This window comes from Cheilinus undulatus, linkage group 18, assembly GCF_018320785.1.
Source record: "Cheilinus undulatus linkage group 18, ASM1832078v1, whole genome shotgun sequence".
In the NCBI taxonomy this organism is placed as follows: domain Eukaryota; kingdom Metazoa; phylum Chordata; class Actinopteri; order Labriformes; family Labridae; genus Cheilinus; species Cheilinus undulatus.
In genome coordinates, this window is record NC_054882.1 from 42,090,864 (window position 1) to 42,110,343 (window position 19,480).

The 19,480-nt window shown below is 42.5% G+C and overlaps 1 protein-coding gene across 1 annotated transcript in view; it reads left to right on the top strand.

The window, feature by feature from the left end:
- Positions 1–19,480, top strand: part of si:dkey-288a3.2 (protein phosphatase 1 regulatory subunit 37) — a 118,676-nt gene that overhangs the window by 44,639 nt on the left and 54,557 nt on the right. Inside the window, exons 9-12 of the mRNA XM_041812241.1 lie at positions 8,669–8,824; positions 10,480–10,592; positions 17,244–17,385; positions 17,759–17,925. Coding sequence (XP_041668175.1) covers positions 8,669–8,824; positions 10,480–10,592; positions 17,244–17,385; positions 17,759–17,925 — 578 coding nt within the window. The remainder of the gene's footprint in view (positions 1–8,668; positions 8,825–10,479; positions 10,593–17,243; positions 17,386–17,758; positions 17,926–19,480) is intronic.

Genomic DNA, 19,480 nt, shown 5'->3' on the forward strand with positions numbered 1-19,480 from the left:
CCCTGTGTGACGTCAGTCAACTGCTTACAATAGGCGGACTCAAACGGCTCCTGATTTTTATCTGAACCTGAATTTAAGAACACAAAGCAGAGCCTGAAGGCTCTCATCAGCCTGGTCTGTCCGCGGTGGATGTGAAACTAAATTAATGCTGAAATTCTGTGAACACGAAGCTTTAGATCAGCTGATTCTCTGTATTGTAGATAGTTATTCATCTAATTCTTACTTTAGGTCAGGGGTCATCAAGTACATTTGCACAAGGACCAGATTTAGTCCTGACAGAGACTCTGGGGGCCGGACTTTTAAATAAACAAAAATTAAATCAATATTTTGGTCTGATTAACATGCACTGCCTGGCCAAGAAAAAAGTCGCCACCTGGATTTAACTAAGCAAATAGGTACGAGCCTGCTAGTGGATATTTACTCCATGGGCGATTATCTTTCAGCTGGTAACAAGTTATTTAACCCCAGCTGATGCAATGAGTAACTTCTCATTTCTTAAACAATGGATTTTTTCTTCCCTAATGGCACGGGCATATTCCAAGATGAAAATGCCAGGATTCATCGGGTTCAAACTGTGAACGAGTGGTTCAGGGCGCATGAGACATCATTTTCACACATGGATTGGCCACCACAGAGTCCAGACCTTAACCCTATTGAGAATCTTTGGGATGTGCTGGAGAAGGCTTTGCGCAGTGGTCAGACTCTCCAATCATTAATATTAAAATTAATGCAACACTGGATGGAAATAAATCTTGTGACAATGCAGAAGCTTATCGAAACAATGCCACAGCGAATGCGTGCTGTAATCAACGCTAAAGGCAGTCCAACCTTATTTGGTGGCGACTTTTTTTTTGGCCAGGCAGTGTATTATTGTATTAGTTTTTGTGTTCCCTTTCAAAACTCAGGAACTTTTTAGGCATTACCAGTGAGATCTATCTCTGTTATCGATAATGCAGCAGGCCACAGGACATCCTGTTATATGATATGATATGAGTTTCCCAGAGAAGAGGCCCCCCCATTGTAATTTAGCACCAATACTAACCTATTTTTGACACTTTATAACACCTTTACCCTACTTCATTCGGCCCTTTCTGCAACATTTTTTGGCACTCAAACCCATTTTTGATCATTTTTGCCACTTTTAAACCAATTTTTGCCCGTTCTTGCCCATTTTGCCACTTTCTATCCCTTTTTTATGACTTTTCATCTTTTTTTGTCACTTTTTAATCCCTTTACATTATTTTTTTGGCATAATTTTTGCCCCTTTAACCAATTTTTGATCATTTTTGCCCCCTTTTTCAACCCACTTTGATACTCATCACCAATATTTACCACTGTCTAACCCCTATTCAATACTTTATCTGGCCATTTTTGAAACATTTCTGTCAGTCTTAACCCATTTAAAAAATATTTACTAATAATCCTGTGATTTCTGTAAAAACAGATCAAATGTGAAGTCATTATAAAACTATATCAACATAACTGGGTTTTTGGGGTGGATTTGACAGCTGCAGACATTAAAACCTCCAAGATACTCTTAAAAACAGAACATTTTCTTTTCTTGCTTTTCTGAATTTAATGATCTTGTAGGGGCTGGACAGGAAGCTCTGGGGGGCCTGGTATGGCCCTTGGGCCGCCAGTTAAAGGTCAGTGCTTTAGGTGAAAACATCGCTCTGTGGCTGTTGAACATGTTTGTAGAACTTCAAACTGCAGCTGATTCAAAACGAGATCAGCGCACCAAGGATATCTGACTTAATCAACTCTGATTTTAACACCAGCTAAACCTTTATTTTATTACCTCCACTAAGGAGGTTATGTTATCGCCAGTGTTTGTTCATTTGTTAGTTAGTTTGTTCGTTTGTTAGCAACATAATTCAAAAAGTCTTGGATGGATTTTGATGAAATTTTCAAAAAATGTCAGAAATTGCATAAGGAATAACTGATTGGGTTTTGGGATCGATCCGGATCACCATCTGGATCCAGGAATTTTTTAAAGGAGTCTTTACTACTGGGAGATAGGGCTAATGGTGGAGATCTGCGCTCTCCGAGTGCTTTTCTAGTTTTTAATGTGATGAATTCTCACAGTACAGCTCTAAACTTTAATATTATGTCGTATAAACTGTTAAAGACTAGAGATATTCACATGTTAACATACTGCTATGACTCTAAACATTTCTGTATTCCATCAGCTGAGGACCTGGACTGACCATGGCTAACATCGTAACGATGTAGATATTAAAAATCATCAGTTTCAGCTGAAATAAAGCAGTTTACTGCTCACTCCCTACCGATTTCTGTCACTCATCCTTTCTATAACTCAGTGGCTGGACCAGCAGACTCACACTGACTGTGTCTTCACATTCATGGCCTTTACAGCCCACCCACCAAGTGAGGGTACAGGTGTCTGTGGGGTTTATCATACCAAACTGAACTCAATCAAACCGGACCACCTGTTGGAAACGATGCTCAAGACACCTATGACTACTCTGAAGGGGTTCCAAGCTTCAGCAGCTGAGATGGGAGAGACTCTGCAAACTTACATTCAATCTGGACTAGAGTTCACCTAAAGGCATGAGGGAGACTCCATGGTCAAGAGGAAGAAAGTTCTTTGGTGTTTTGAATGAACACTGAGACAATCTCCCATCATTAAACTCTTCATTCTCTGTTCAAAAATGACTGAAAGGTTTATGTTGTGGCCCTTCAGCGCTCTCTGACCTTCAGCTAGTTTATCTCAGCATGCACACATGCACACCGTTAATGGATGAGTGTATGGATGAATGAATGGACCACAGTGAGCGCTCAGAGGGGGGTTAAGTGCTACATGTGGATGCACACACATGAAGTCAAACACACCAAACAAATACTCAGTGCAGCAGAGGAAGTTCAGCGGCTCAGAGGGAGGAGGCCCCTCCAAAACCACTCAAAAATTATTTACATATTTGAAACACTTCAATGTTTCAGATCATCCAGCAAGTTTTAATATTAGACAAAGTTAAATATGGTAAATACAAAATGCCATTTTTAAATGATGATATCATTTATTAAGGGAAAAAGCCATCCAAATCTACCTGGTCCTATTTAAGAAAGTATTTGCCCCCCTCTTGTTAAATCATGAATTAACCATGTCTTTTGGAAAATTAAGTTCAATTTCACAAACCAAACTAGGACATGATTACTGCCAGACTTGCTGATTCAGGAAATTCCTTAAATAGAACCTGTCTACATCATGGAACCATCTAAAGGAATTCAAGAACAGATGAGGTGGTTTTCACACTAGGGGCCCGGTCCGGTTCGTTTGGGTAGTGTGAATGCAAACAAACCGCGCCCGGGCACTGGACACTTGGAGAGGTGGTCTCGGGCGCGATTCAAGTGGACTCTGGCACGGTTCAGATGAGATGTGAATGCAACCGCGCCCGGATACGGGACAGAGCGTCGTAGCAGCTTTATGACGTCATCGTAAAAACTGAGCTTCTTTTCACAGCACGGCAGTTTTTTCACATTTTCCTCAATAAAGTGACTCACCTTACGGATGAACACAAGTTGGAGTCAGTGAGAGGAGGTGCAAAGGCAAAAAAAGTCTCCTGTCACAAAAACCGCTGTATTTGTGCAGCGCGAGCCCATTTAATCCTCTGAGCTGTAGTAGATGAGCAGATATGAAGAGCAAAGTTGCTGGCATCTGAAAAAGTGATTTTAATTATCCATGGCTGCAGGATGGACTTTTTGGCGGGTCAAAACAAAAATAATCTTCACTCAGGTCATGACCCCAGTGGTTGCCATGGTAGCTTCTTCTTTCTCCTCCTTTGCAGGGTTGTAAACCAGCTACGGGCATACAGCCACCTGCTCTCTCAGACCGAGTAAATATGCAAGTGCAGCCCAGCACGGTTCGATGTTGCTAGTTGAAAGCAAGCTGGGGGGGAAGGGGGAGGGGGAGGAACCATGCTGCGGTGCTGTTTGAAACAACTGGACCTAATGTGAAAGTACCCTAATTCACCAACATCTATCACTCTGAAATGGTTACAAAGACATCGCTAAGGCTTTCGGACTGAAGCAAACCATGCTGAGAGCCATTACCCACAAATGGAGAGAACTTCCCAGGAGTGGGAAGCCTGAAGTTACTCCAAGAGTGCAACAATGACTTATCCAGGAGGTCACAAAAGAACCCCGAACAACATCTGGGGTGGTCTAGTCCAGTGGTTCTCAAATGGTGTGCCAAGGCACACTAGTGTCCCTTAAGGCAATTCTAGGTGTGCCGTGGTAATTTGTACACTATGTTATTGCAACTTTATGGCAAGAACTGTAACCAGGCCTGCCCACAGATCTGTCTGGACCCCTGTAAAAACCCCAGAGAATGGGACCTGCCCAGTTGGGATTTATTGATGATATGAGTGTATGTGTGTTGGATCAGTAGCATTGGTGCTAGCATCCTGGCTAACAGTTACTTCATTAAGAGCAGGAAAGCATGGCAAGCCATCATTGGGTTGAATTGGTGTAAAAGTTATTAATTCATCCTATTTTTAACCAAGTTAAACAATTTTTCTACCCATTTTTGCCACTTCTTTTGACTGCTTTTTTTGCCACTTCTTATTACTACTTTTGACCCATTTCTGCAACTTTTTTGGAACTTTTTTTCCACATTTAACCAATTTTTGCTACCTTTTTTTGGAACTTTTTGCCACATTTGACTCATTTTTGCTACCTTTTTGCAAAATTTTGCTATTGTTTGGCGATTTTTTGCCATTTTCTCCCATCACTTTTAACCCCTTTTTACCACCTTGTAGTAACTTTAACCCTTTTTGCCACTTTTCTGCCACTTGTGATCTCTTTTGCCACCTTTTTGCCACTTTTGCCTTTGACCACTTTTTTTCCCCACTTTTGCCCTTTTTTCTTATCACTTTTATCCCATTTTTACCACTTTCTTACACGGTTAATCCTTTTAGGCCAATTATAACCCATTTTTGCCACTGTTTTGACACTTTCAACAAGTTTTGGCTGATTTCAACCCATTGGTTGGCCACTTTTAACCCATTTTTGCCTATTTCTGACTTTGTTTAGCCACTTTTTTGCCCAATTTTGCCATGTTTTTCATCATCTTTAACCCATTTTGCCACCTTTTGCCCACTTTTGCCATCTCCATGATCTCCCAGTTGTCTGGGCCCCAGAAAGCTCTCCCCTTTATCTCCCCTTATAGGCCACCTTGAATGTAACATCATTTAAAAAGTCTATTTTGTAATGATTTAAATATGGTGTGCCTTGGGCACAAAAAGTTTGAAAACCACTGGTCTAGTCAACGTCCAGACTTAAATCTGATTGAGATGCTGTGGCATGACCTTAAACAGGCAGTTAATGCTGGGACGTTTTCCAGCGTAGCTTATTTAAAACAATTCTGCAAAGAAGAGTGGGCCAACATTCCTCCACTGCCAGTTATCACAAATGCTTGAAATCTTCATTTAAGCACTGCAGCGATGTTGCGGGATCAGAGCATGTGTGGACAGGATTGTTTGTCTTAAATGCCTACCTAAATTGTTTTCTTTGGCTGGTGAAAGATGTGACAGTGAAAGCGATCAGACTTTTCTTTGGGACAGAAACAAATCCGACCATGAACTCGGCGTCTCGTCTCAGCTGGAGCGGACAGAGATCCAAACGGCCTCAGTGTGACGTCTGCTCCATGACAGAAACTTCTCCAACATTTTCAGCTGTTTCCTGGATCTCTTTGATATTTGAGGGGCTCACATCCTCCCCCCTCTTCCTCCCACGATCATCCCTCCCCCCGCCCCGTCCTCCCTGCCTACACAGAGCCCACCTCCACCTCCGCTCCCCTCCTCCCCTGGCGGCGGGGGGTCCCAGCTGAGGATCATTGCCTTCGATCGGAGGGGCCTGTGATTGCGGGATTGGGCGCTGGTGGTGGAGTCGACCGGATCAATCCCACCGATTCCAACATTTGGTTCCCACTGTGCCTGATGACAATGTTGGCATTCCACATGCAGCCCGACAGGCCTGATCAAATCTGCAGCATCGATCTGAACGCAGGGGAAGCGAGGGCCCACAAACATGGCCACTGGAGACACACAGTACAGTACACAAAATAAAAAACACAGGAGGAGACACAAAAGCAAATATCTCTATTAATAAAGAGCTGTAATGGAACAAGTCTAACACGGCAACGTTTTAGGTTTTCAGGTGTTTTATGAGGTTTGCCGCTCTAAAGTCGTAACTGCTCCGCCTCCAACAATACCTCCTACACGTTTCTGAAGGAGTGCCACTTGATCTTTAGCGCAGTAATTTGCAGGAGGCAGAGTTCCCGCTGTGTTCTCGTTTTCATGCTCAAGTTCACTCGCCTTCAATCAGTCTGCCGCCGCTCCAACCTGCAGGCTCCATGTTCAGCACCATGGATCATATCTAATACCGCTTTAAAGAAATCTATAGGTCTTAATTTAGGGGGAGTGGATTGGGTTGAGGAGCGGGGTTCCATCTAAAGTTGGGACAGAAAATGTTACCTCAACTCCAGTCCTCTTCAGTCCATAATGTTTACAAACAGATGAATACAACATACTGAAATCAGAATATCCTGATTTATCTCTGTAGTCCAAAAACTTTTGAGCAATCATGTTTTTACAAATGAAACACAAATATAAGAGCAAAAGATGCAAACCTCTCATTTTATTCTCTTCCCTTCCTTTCCCTTCCTTTCCTTTTCTTCCCTTCCTTTCCTTTCCTTTCATTTCCTTTCCTTTCCTTTTTTTTTCTTTCCTTTCTTTCCTTTCTTTTATGTCTTTTCTTTTCTTTCCTTTACTTTCTTTCCCTTTACTACATTCCTTTCCTTTCTTTCCTTTTAATTCCTTTCCTTTCCTTTAATCTTTGTGGCTGTAATTGTGTTCATTTTCCTTTTGCTTTTGATTCTGACTGATAAATTGTTCAGACTGTATCAGATTGCCCTCCAAGATTATCCTTTATTATGCTCCATTAAATTTGCCCTTTTCCTTTACAAACCTTTCAGGGCCGGCTGCTGAGAAGCATCCCTACAGAATGATGCTGTTGAGAAGCATCCCCATATCACGATGCTGCTGATAAGCACCCCCACAATATGATGCTGCTGAAAAGCACCCCCACAGCATGATGCTGCTGTGAAGCACCCCCACAGTATGATGCTAGTGAGACATACCCCCACAGCATGATGCTGCTGTGAAGTGTCTCCACAGCATGATGCTTCTGTGAAGCACCCCCACAACATGATGCTGCTGTGAAGCACCCCCACAGCATGATGCTGCTGTGAAGCAACCCCACACCATGATGCTGCTGTGAAGTGTCTCCACAGCATGATGCTGCTGTGAAGCACCCCCACAACATGATGCTGCTGTAAAGCACCCCCACAGCATGATGCTGCTGTGAAGTGTCTCCACAGCATGATGCTGCTGTGAAGCACCCCCACAACATGATGCTGCTGTAAAGCACCCCCACAGCATGATGCTGCTGTGAAGCACCCCCACAACATGATGCTGCTGTAAAGCACCCCCACAGCATGATGCTGCTGTGAAGTGTCTCCACAGCATGATGCTGCTGTGAAGCACCCCCACAACATGATGCTGCTGTAAAGCACCCCCACAGCATGATGCTGCTGTGAAGCACCCCCACAACATGATGCTGCAGTGAAGCACCCCCACAGCTGCTGAGAAGCATCCCCACAGTATGATGCTGCCACCAGCATGCTCCACAGTGGGGATGGTGTGTTTGTGGTGATGTCAGTGTTTGGTGTCCTGTCTGATGGTCTAAAAGCTCTATTCTGGTCCCATCAGACCAAGAACTTTCTTCTTCTTGACCATGGAGTCTCCCACAGTCCTTTTGGTGAACCCTAGTCCAGATTGAATCTGAGTTTTCTTCAACAGTGTCTTTCTCATTGCCACTCTTCCATAAAGCTCCTACTGGTGAAGAACCCGGCCAACAGTTGAGTTTCTGAGTTGCTTTGAGTGTTCTTTTGTGTTCAGGGTGTAGGCGTAGCCAGGAACACTGATTATCCAGTGACTGGACTTTAAAAGGGACTGAAAGTAAAAAGTTATTATTTTTTATTTATTTTCTATTTTATTAAAAGGACCAAGGGCCCATTTTTCCATGTTTTGCTTTCCTGTTTTTAAACAGTAAATGGGAAACAGCTTGTCTCTTCATTTTGGATTTTTCATTCAAAAATAAAAATCTTTGGCTGTAAAATACACTGACCTGGTGTGCATATCCAAAACTTTGGCTCTCCAAAATCACTACTTTTCAGGGATTTAACAAAACACTGTTTTTTACAAATAATTTATCACTGAATTGTCAATATCTTTTAGAAACTATGTAGTTTAAATTTGTTGAAATCCACTAACAGATATGAAGGGTTTGCACTGATTTATGAAAAAAATAAATAAATCATGAAAAATGGCGATATAAGGCTGATGACAGTGATATGTGAAGAAGTGACTGAGAAGGATTTCTGCCTGAAATGTTCTACAGATTTTCAGAGGGCTTGTGTGAAAACAGCTAAAGATTCAAGAAGTGTTACAGTAATGAGTGAAACTTACATGTTTTGCAGACATGTTTAAACTGCAGAAAGAAAAAACACATTCTGAAAAAAATCACACAAGTCCATTATTTTATGGTTCCTGATCTGTCCGACCATTTTGTCTCCTGTCATTTTCAGTCAGTTCACTGAAGACCAACAAAGCTTTGAAAGAGCTCCACCTCTCTAACAACCAGCTAAACAGCTACCAGGACGCCCTGCAGCTCGGAGATCTGCTACGATACAACGGCACCTTACAGACCCTGCAGCTCAGCAACAATCACATCGCAGACGCTGGTAAGGATGTTAGCTTTGCTGCACAGATAAACACCAATGACCTCAAAGAGGCAGAAAAAATCCCAGTCATCACAGCCTGTTTATGAAATCTCATTTATTTGTGATGCTTATATTTCAACATTGTGTAGTTTTTCATTTACCTGACGCACCACTGCATGGATATATTCACATTCATCCTGGAAATCCCCCATAGAGAGCATATGAGAAGGATAGGACTGTTATAAAAATGTTGTGAAGGTGATAGAACAAATATTCTTTTTGTCACATTTATTACGAACCAATCAGAGCGACAGGACAAAATGAGATAGCACGCATGCACAGTCGTAACATGAGCCTGGCAGACAGGCGCAGTCCCAGTCAGTAGAAATGCAAAACCATCCTCTCTGCCAAGAAAAGCTTTCAGTGTGGTTCTATCTTGTTTTGATAAAGACTTGTCGCCAAGTTCTGATAAAACTGTCACGTTACTATCGCTACATCTGAGCTAACTGCTACACTGGCAGCAGCCACTGGCTTCCAGCACAACTAAACCCTGCCCGCAGCGACCACCTCGTTCTCCTCAAAGGATGGTCTGACCTGATTGGGCAGATCCGTTTTCAGAGCTGGCACAAACGTTTCAGGTTGGAGCTTTGCAAGATGGATTCGCCTGATGACAGACGTGAAATCTGGCCAATCCAGCTGCTTTGCAAGATTAATTTTCAATAGAAACAGAGACCAAGGGCATGTTAGATAGATAGATAGATAGATAGATAGATAGGTAGATAGGTAGATAGGTAGATTGATGAATGGATGGACGGATGGATGAATGGGTGGACAGATGGAAGGAATGATGGATGGATGGACGGATGGACAGACAGACAGACAGACAGACAGTTGTTTATTGTCATTGCACTGTAAAAATGCAAATCGTGTTTGGCAGTCTCCTCTGTAGCAGCAAACACAGTCGTCCAAGCGGCGGTTAGAAATCCGCAGCCTCATGTCATTCATCCTGCTGGTGAGGGAGCAGACATCCGGGAGAGATGCTCGGTACCGCAGGTTTGTTTGGGGTCGCTCTTAGCCTAGCCTGCAGCCCGCCTTGTTTGCCCCGCTTCCGCCTTCTCGCACAATGCCGTCTCTGCCTCCTCCTCACTGGCTGTAGGTGTCGTGCTGCTCCACGTCCTCCTCCTGTCAGTCTCTGAGCACCCCATTCTCTGGATAATCTCCACCAGGAAGGATGTAAACTCCATTGGTTCGCTGTCAGTTCTGGTGTAAGTGTAGGGCTTTGTTTTGCTGCTAGTGATGGAGCGCTGGGCTGCTGAGTTCATACGCACCACCCCATGCTACCTCAATAGGTAGCATTCAGTAGTCTCCTGGTGATCAGGCAGTTACTGGCAGTTGTTAGCTTTTAAGCTAGCCAGGAGTTGTAGTTGAGGCTGAAGTCTTCTCTTCACCTTTTTCGGGTTTTTCTTGATGGAAATTTCTCGTTCTTTTTCTCAGAGATGTCCTGGACTGTCCATCTTTTTTGTTCTCACAGATTTCAACATGTGTTGTCAACTTAATTGTGAAATAACTCCACAAGTCCAAGATCTAACTAAAGAGATGTTATGTTCACATTAGGCATGATTGTTTGGTACTGAAACAGGCTGTCAGCTCATGTTTTTATGTGTTGACGTCTGCAGGTCTGGAGGAGCTGTGTGATGGTCTGAGGCATCAGACTGCAGGTCTGCAGGTTTTACTGCTGAGGAACAACAACATCACCGCAGATGGCATGCTACACCTTGCCAAGGCTTTGGTAAGGGACACAACCCGGCTATTCAAAACTCAATAAATAGTCAGTAAATAACAGTGGATTAATTTTAGGCCATATTGGCAGTTCCTTGCATTTGGAAAAGCAGGCTGCGACTTAATGGAGCCAGGATGGCCTCTCAGTGGTGTGGGCTTTGGCCTAATTAAGAACATTTTGGTGTAAACACAAAAAAAAACAAAGAGAAAATACGACAATGAACCTTGCCATCATCTGAATCAGAGCAAAGCTACAGGTGAGAAAGCACCTCTCAGAGCCATACTTCCTCGGCGTTGCTGCTCCTCCTCCTCCCTCGTTTAGGAGAGAAATACTCAAACAGGAAAGCTGAAAAGCTGAAAATAAAAGCATGCAGACTGTTTGGAGTCCTTCCTCTCCATCATATGTGACCACAGTGATCAGAGCAGCATCTTCGTCTCACTAATACCTGCTTTCATCTCAGCAGATTTTAGGATTGGAGCAGCGGTCGTCCTCAAACCGAGACGTCCCACTCCAAAACGTCCCGCCTCCACTCGCCACACTCCTAATAACATGAATTCTTTCCGCCTGATTGGCAGCATAAACTGCACCTTCCTGTCATGTGAGTGGCGACTGTGGAAGTCAAAAGGCTGGAAATTAACGGCCTGCCTGGCACACACTTACCCGAGCTTCCAGTGAGTCCTGGAGAGCCCCTGAAAGAAGAAACGCTTTGATTAAATAATAGATGTGTGTTAAGAAGGCCGCTCGTGGACTGACAGTCACGGCGATAAGTAGCTGTCCTCTCTCGCCGTAATGATGATAATTAGAGACCAAACTGGTCGTGTCGAATATGATGAAGAGGAGAGCTGTTATTAACCTTTCTGTCAGCGCTTTTCTCTCTGTCCTCCAGGATTCTTACAGGACCAAGACACGGGAGCACATTTTAGGGAGAATAAACTCCCAATTTTCAATCCCAGCACTAAAACAACCACATGTTCAGTGTTTGGCTGCAATTTTTATAATGCAACACAGAAATTACCCAAGTCTGGGGGCTTTGGACTTGTAATTTTTGTTTGCAGCAGATATCAGATTTGTCTGATTTTTACTAGAATCAAAATGTTAAATTTGTGTAGTGTGACAGTTCCAGTTTAGATGTCTGAAGGCAGTTATTAGTTTTACACTTCCTCCCTAACCTTAGCCTGTTTACAGGCCAACATTAATGTTAGAGCAGACATGGGGTCTGCCAAGGTCAACAAACAACTTGCAGTGCATGCAGAGTTTTTTGTACCTGTATGTTTCGTTTTACATTATCAAATGTAAAATAGATTGTTTCTGTGCTGAGTGTGGACTGTAGGTCCCAGGTTCAAGATGGAAGTCGCCTCCTAAGATGGCGAAGAACAAGCGAGCAAAGATCCTGTGGGACTTCCAGATACAGACTGACTGGATGGGGATGGCTAATCAGTCTGACAGTGCTGCTGGATAAACAGCAGAAGACAGCAGTAGTGATAGATGTAGCAGTACCGAGCGATAGCAACATCAGGAAGAAGAAACACGAGAAATACCAAAGGCTGAAGGAAGAGCTAAAGAAGACGTGGGGTGTGAAGGCTACAGTGGTGCCAGTAGTAGGGGCACTGGGGGCTGTAACCCCCAAACTGAGTGGAAGGCTCTAACAGATACCGGGAACAACATCTGAGATCTCCATCGAGAAGTGCGTGCTCCTAGGAAGAGCTAAGATCCTGCACAGAACCCTCAGGCTCCCAGGCCTGGTCGCAGACCTGAACTTGAAGGAGTATATATATATCTAGGTACGGTGTTTACTGCTGTGACAAGTCCACGGTACGGTATTTAATGCAGTATTGAAAAAAAACTCAGACCAATGGATGAAGACTTAGAAGAAAAAACATTGGAATTTATTAAACAACAATTGTCTTTTAAATATGAAAATATGTTCAAAATAAAGTGTCATAGGTGTCCATATTCTCAAACATGATTGAACATTTTGAAAGCTCTGTTAACAAATAGAGGATAAAGGAAATATGATGACGTATGGAAGACCTGAAAGTTCTTTTTATAAAATAAAAACCTGCACCAGCTGGACCTTGTTAATAAAAAAGCATACCTATTGTATGAAATCTATTTTTCCAAACGTTCTCTACTTATTTTATACTTTTGCTCCAGCTTGTTTCATTACCTTTTAAAACCTTGTTGCCCACCACTGAATGGCCATAGGTCTGAATCTCTAAACCGTCACATGATCAGGATCAGGATTTAGATGCTTCTGATACCGTGGCAAAAAGTATTTGCCCTCTTTCTGATTCCTGACTTTTTTGCATATTTATCACACTTAAATGTTTCGAATCATCAACCAGTTTTAATATCTCACAAAGACAACCAAAGTAAACACAAATACAGTTTCTAAATCATGATTTTATTTATTTAGGGGGAAAAAACAAATCTATCTGGCCCTGTGTGAAAAAGTAATTCCCCCCTTTGTTAAATCATGTGTTAACTGTGATTAACCACAGTTCTTGGAAAGCTGAGTTCAGTTCCTCTGGCCACACCCAGGCCTGATTACCTCCAGATTAGTTGAATGAAGAAATCCCTTAAATAGAAGCTGTCAGACAAAGTGAAGTCGGCTACAAGATCTCAGAAAGAAACGCATCATGCCACCATCCAAAGAAACTCAAGAACAAATGAGAAACAAAGTGACAGAAATCTGTCAGTCTGGAAAAGGTTACCAAGACATTTCCAAGGCTTTGGGACTCCAGAGAACCACAGTCAGAGCCATTATCCACAAATGGAGAAAACTGTGAACAGTGGTGACCCTTCCCAGGAGTGGTCGGCCAACCAAAATGACTCCAAGAGTGCAACAACAACTCATCCAGGAGGTCACAGAAGAACCCAGAACCAGATCCAAAGACCTGCAGGCCTCACTGGCCTTAGTTAAGGTCAGAGTTCATGACTCAACCATCAGAAAGACACTGGGCAACAACGGCATCATGGGAGAGTTCCAAGGCCAAAACCACTGCTGACAAAAAAGAACACAAAGGCTCGTCTCACATTTGCCAAGAAACATCCTGATGATCCCCAAGATTTCTGGGAAATATTCTGTGGACTGACCAGACAGAAGTAGAACTTTCTGGAAGGTGTGCGGCCCGTTACATCAGGAGTTAAAATAACACAGCATTTGATAAAAAGAACATTATGCTAACAGTCAGACAAGGTGGTGGCAGTGTGATGGTCAGGGGCTGCTTTGCTGCTTCAGGGCTAAGGCTCCCCACTCTGACCAGCATGGTGCAGTCATAAAAGACGACGCCATTAACCAGTATAATTATGCTAAAAGACATTTAAATTATGGAGGAAAACCAGCCACCTGTAAGATCTAGCTAACATGGAAACAGCCCTTAGCAGCTCATTTTAAAGTATGTGCAGAGCTTTTTCCAATCCTTTATCCTGTCTGTCTAGTTTAAGAATGAAGACAATAGGACTTTTATTTGGTCTAAATGCTCCCGACTTCCTCAGTTTCCATTAGTCCCATCAGGTCTAAATTTACACTTTAAAGATGATTTGGTGAAAAGTCATGCTGGCGTCTTGTTTTTCTACATCTTGTGTGTCTGCTGTTGGTGTTTTTTGTTTGAAGCCAGCATGTCATGTGTGAAAGCATACTGTGTTTTTGGTGGTTTCACACTCCTACCCCCCTCAAACTTCTCACTCCAACCCTCCCGTGGTTTACGTTTGACAGGCTTCAACCAAGCTTGACTCTCACACACTCTCAACCACGCAGTCGCCTCTTTAATTGTCTGCTATTATCCCTGGTGCATATCCATCCGAGCCGCTCGTCCTCCCTCTCCTCCTCCCCTCTTCACCGGAGAAGCTTCTCGCCACGCATTGGATGTGGCGATGCCTCTCTGAGCTGCGATCGGGGAGGGGTGGGGGGGGTCCTCTCAAGTGTGTTTGTTGTCACGGCGGTGCAAATTAACTCAGAAGAAGAAGAAGACGCTCTGTGGCTCTGTGGCTCTGTCGCTCGCCTTCCTGGCTTCCTTTCCACCCCCGCGCTCCCGCTCTCTTCAGAGCAGTGACCAGAGGAATTTAACAAGGGTGGCGAGGCGAGGGGGCATCAAGGAGTGGGAGGCGCGTTCCTCTTCAAGCTGTTGGGCAGCATGGGCCTCTTGTGCCGCTGACACCCCCAGCTTTGTGCGCCAGCTAATCAACCTTCAGTGCTAATGTGGCTCTGGAGAGAGGAAGCAGAAGTTCTGAGCGTTTAACATGAGAGGAAACGGGTTGAAAAGGAATAATAATCACCGCATAATAATAATGATAATTAAAACTTCCCAGCCCTTTACTCACTCTCTCCAAGCAGCACGCCGCCGAGCCTCTTTGTCAGGGAAAGTTTGTGAAAGAAGTGGAAAAACAATCATTAAAAATCCACAGGATTTCTCTCCTTCTAAAACTCTATGAATCATGTTCAAAGCAGAGTTAATTTTGACAGCTATTTTAGATTCAGTCTGAGTCTTTAGATTAAAGTGTGTTTTTTTATTTTAGTCACATTTTTGTCATTTTAAACCTTTATAGTTTTAGTCCAGTTGAAGTCTATGAAAAGTCCTTACATTTTAGTCTCTACTTTTCGACACATTTGATTTCTTTAAATTTATTTAATCAGCCAAAATGTAAAATTAAAATAAATCTAAAACACTCACTTTAATGTACTATCACAACTTTAACTTTTTAAAATACTGACATACATGTTACAAATTTTGTATCACTGAACTGGTCAAACATACTTTAACTTTAACAACAGATAACTTGAGTAAGTCCAAACTGCAGTTTTTAAGTGATGATTTATGAATCAAGAAATGAAGGTATCAAAGAAATCCCTTCCACAGAAGCGGTCTGACAGTGAAGCAATCTCAGAAAGCAACACATCATGCCACTGTCTAAAAAAATTGAAGAACAGAAGAGAAACAAAGTCACTGAGAAGGTCACAAAACCACTTCTAAGGCTTTGAGACTCCAGCCAACCATGCTGGGAGCCATTATCCACAAATGGAGAAAACTTTAACCAGTGGTGAACCTTCCCAGGAGTGGTCGGCCAACCAAAATGACTCCAAGAGCGCATGGATGGCCCATCCAGGAGGTCCCAGAAGAACCCAGAACAACATCTAAAGGCCTGCAGGCCTCACCGACTCAGTTAAGGTCAGAGTTCATGATTCAACAATCAGGCAAGTTTATTTGTATAGCACCATTCATACACAAAGCAATTCATGGTGCTTTACAGAGATTTAAAAGATATTTAAAATATAATAAAAAGACATTTCAATGAAACAATAAACAGAATTAAAATTTGTGTTCATTTAGATTATTTTATTGTACTGACCATACAATGACAAAAAGGTGTTCTATTCTATTCTATTCTATTCTATAAATTCAAGTTTAACCCTTTACCTACTGAGTCTAAAAATGTGGACATATTTTGTTATTCTGGCTGTAAAATAGTCAGGAAATGCCCTAAGTCTGAGAGCTTTGCTCCCTTTTCCCAGGAGTACTTGAACTTGACTTTTCAACCTCTGGTTAATGATTATTGCTCATTATATGGAATTGTCAGCAGTTTAAAAGAAGAAAAACACAAAAACAGATTTGTTTTTCATGGCTTTTATGAAGGGAAATGTTGTTATTGCTCATGAAGTTTTGATTTGACATTTGAAATGTGAACCTGTACATGTTTAGAACAATCAGCAGTCATTTTTTGAGTCTAGGACTCTGGGTGTGCAAAACACAGTGCAAAAGATAACTATATACATAGGCAACAATTAGTGCAAATAAAGGTGGAAAAATGCATTCTCAACATTCTCAGTAACATATTGTTATTGCACATGACAGACACTGTTAGAGAAATCTTGAAATATTGCAAACTAGTTTTCCAAAAATGAATAACACGGTGTATGAATCAAATCTCGTCCTTTATTTACACACTGCAGTATGGAAAGAAGGTCTTAAGCGTTCTCTGCTGTCATTCACAAGATCACACCTTTAATACCCACTGAGCACATTCCACAAAGGTAATCTCCCAACATACATCTGTTGTCTGTCACTTATGTACTTTTACAACCCCAAATGCAATAGTCATTTCTTCCCAAAGTGGTCTTTATGACCTTTTACAAAATACAGCTGCTCTCATGGCTCATGACTTGCTCTCCTGACCAGACATCCTGAAACACCCACGGCTAAAACCCTTAATATTAAGAAAATATGCTTGAAATTCCCTCACAACACGCACAAATGCCACTATCTATTTTTAGAAAACTAAACACCACTCTCGCTCGCTCAACTTCTGGGAAAATATTCTGTGAACTGGCTAAACAAAAGTTTTTGGAAGGTGTGTGTCCTGGCTTGAAACTAACAGCATTTCATACGAAGACATCGTACCAACAGTCAGACATGGTGGTGGCAGTGTGATGGTCTGGGGCTGCTTTCTTTCAGGACCTGGACCACTTGCTGTAATTGATGGAACCAGAAAGTCCTGAAGGATGACCGGCCATCAGTTTGTGACCTCAAACTCAAGAGCCCTTAGGTTTTGCAGCAGGACAATGATCCAAAACACACCAGCAAGTCCGCCATAGTTGTAGTCGTCAGATTAACACTGGTTTAAACTATTTATTCACATCAATGTGACGTCTTTGTTTTACAGCCGGTGCTGAAGGTGCTGCAGGTTCTTGATCTGGGTGAGAACGTCCTGGGAAACGAGGGGATCCAGGAGATCAGGGAACCTCTGATGAAGAACACATCTGTGCTGCAGCTTGGCCTGAGCCAAACCAACATCACCTGTGAAGGTAAGGACACGTGTCCTCATATGCAGCTGGTCTTTAAACCAGAAACTCCGTAGGGTATGTTTTCAAATCTATACCAGCAGAGTAATCTGGTTTATTTTTTAATATAACAATAGACAGAAAAAGAGCAAAGATACCTCTCAAAGCTGATGGATTATCCAGATCTCATGTCTCTTATCATCTGGATCCATCTTTTGAAGTATCAACCTGTAAGTCTTGCTCCTGGTCAGACTATAACTGGACCAATCGGCATTAGAGGAGAAACAGGCCGTAGCTACAGACATGATTAAATCAAAACAACTGCAAGCCTGTAAACAATGGAGGCTGATGAGGAGATCAGGGTGGATTATCAACCTTTTGTTTTATTGTACTGAAGGTGCGGTGGCGTTGGCGGAGTTTCTTGCAGAGAGCCATCAGATTGAGCAGCTGGACCTCCGTCATAACGAGGTGAAGGTCGGAGGTCTGATGGCGCTGAGTCTCGCTCTGAGGATCAACAGATCTCTGATGGTGCTGGACGTCGAGATCGGAGCGCCACAGGAGCAGGTAGGAGCTGTGACAATTACACAGCTGATGTGTGTGTGTGTGCAGTTTAAAGCGTGGTGTAGTGGTGTACCTTCACCACAGATATTCAACGAATTAATGAGGAGAATCATCATCACCATCTTCATCCTCATGTTCACTAGTATTTAACTAGCAGCTACCTACAGCAGGGGTTCTCAACCTTTTCAGCCTGCGACCCCCAAAATAAAGGTGCTGGAGACCAGGGACCCCCACTGGACCTGATGGTGGTTGAACACAGCCATGAACAATCAAGAACAGTCGTGTTCAGGCAAGGCTGCCTATTAGGGGGGAAAAATGGGGGAGCTTTCTGGGGCCCAGCCAGACTGGGGGCCAGTAAAACCATGGTCCATTGTAAAGTTAAGCTGTAGTATTTTATATTTAACCTGAATATTAACCACTCTTATCAAAGAAACAGATACCGCTTTAGTTCATTTGTGCAATAAGTAGCCCTCTTAAAAATGTAAGTCTTTTTGTTAAAAATAGAATTAAATAACATTAAAAATAGCTAAAATGGGTGAATAATGGCAAAAATGGTGGAAAGGGTGGTAAAATTGGATTTTAAAAGTAGCAGAAATGGGTTAGAAGTGCCAAATATTAGATATAAGTGGAAACTAAAATTAAAAATTGGCAAAAGGGGATTAAAAAGTGGCTGAAATGGCATTAAAAGTTGCAAACTAGGTGGAAATTTGATGAAATTGAATGAAAATTGATATAAACTATCAAGAAAGGTTAGCTGAAGCAGAAATAGGCAGAAATGGGTTAAACTGGCAAAAATGGGCATATCAAACTTTGAAATGTGGCATTAAAAGAGGTAAAAAGGGGCTAATACTGACAATAATGAGTCAACAGAGCCAACAACAGGCGGAGAGTGGCAAGATTTGGTTTAGAAGTGGCAAGAACAGACAGAAAAAAGTGGTGGAAAGGGTTTAAAATGGACAAAAAATTGGTTTTAGGTTGCAAAAATGTGTTAAAAGTGGCAAAATTGATGTGAAAAAGTGATGAAAACGGTTAAAAATTTGGTGTAAAGTGGCAACAGTGTCATTTAAAAAATATTCTTTGTTTTTTTAAGGCATCTGGAGACCTCCTCTTAGTGTCTCGACCCCAACGTTGAGAACCCCTGACCTCTAGGACTGTGTGGCATCCAAGTTTAGACCATGATACATCCTCCTGAGATTCTCCTGTCTAGCTGTTTGCAGTCATGTGATCCTGATGAAACACAATCGTCAGATGGGGACAGGAAGTGAAGAACAGCTGATATGAATGAATGTGAATGGATTTAAGTTAGTCTGTAAAGTTCTAGCTGCACGCTGCAGTCATCATCAGAACGTTTCCACATCCTTTGGGTGGGATTTTACAGTTAACCTGATTTATTCACAGGCTAACTGAGTCACCTGCAGAGGTGCTGGATGTCACCAGTGACAGAATGCAGACTGAATGATGGGAAAGTCTGGAGCAGTCTAGGACTGAGCTAAGAGGCTAGCTGAGCCCCTTTAACAGCTTTTCTCCCTCATTTTGTCATAAAAATGCTTTTAATGGA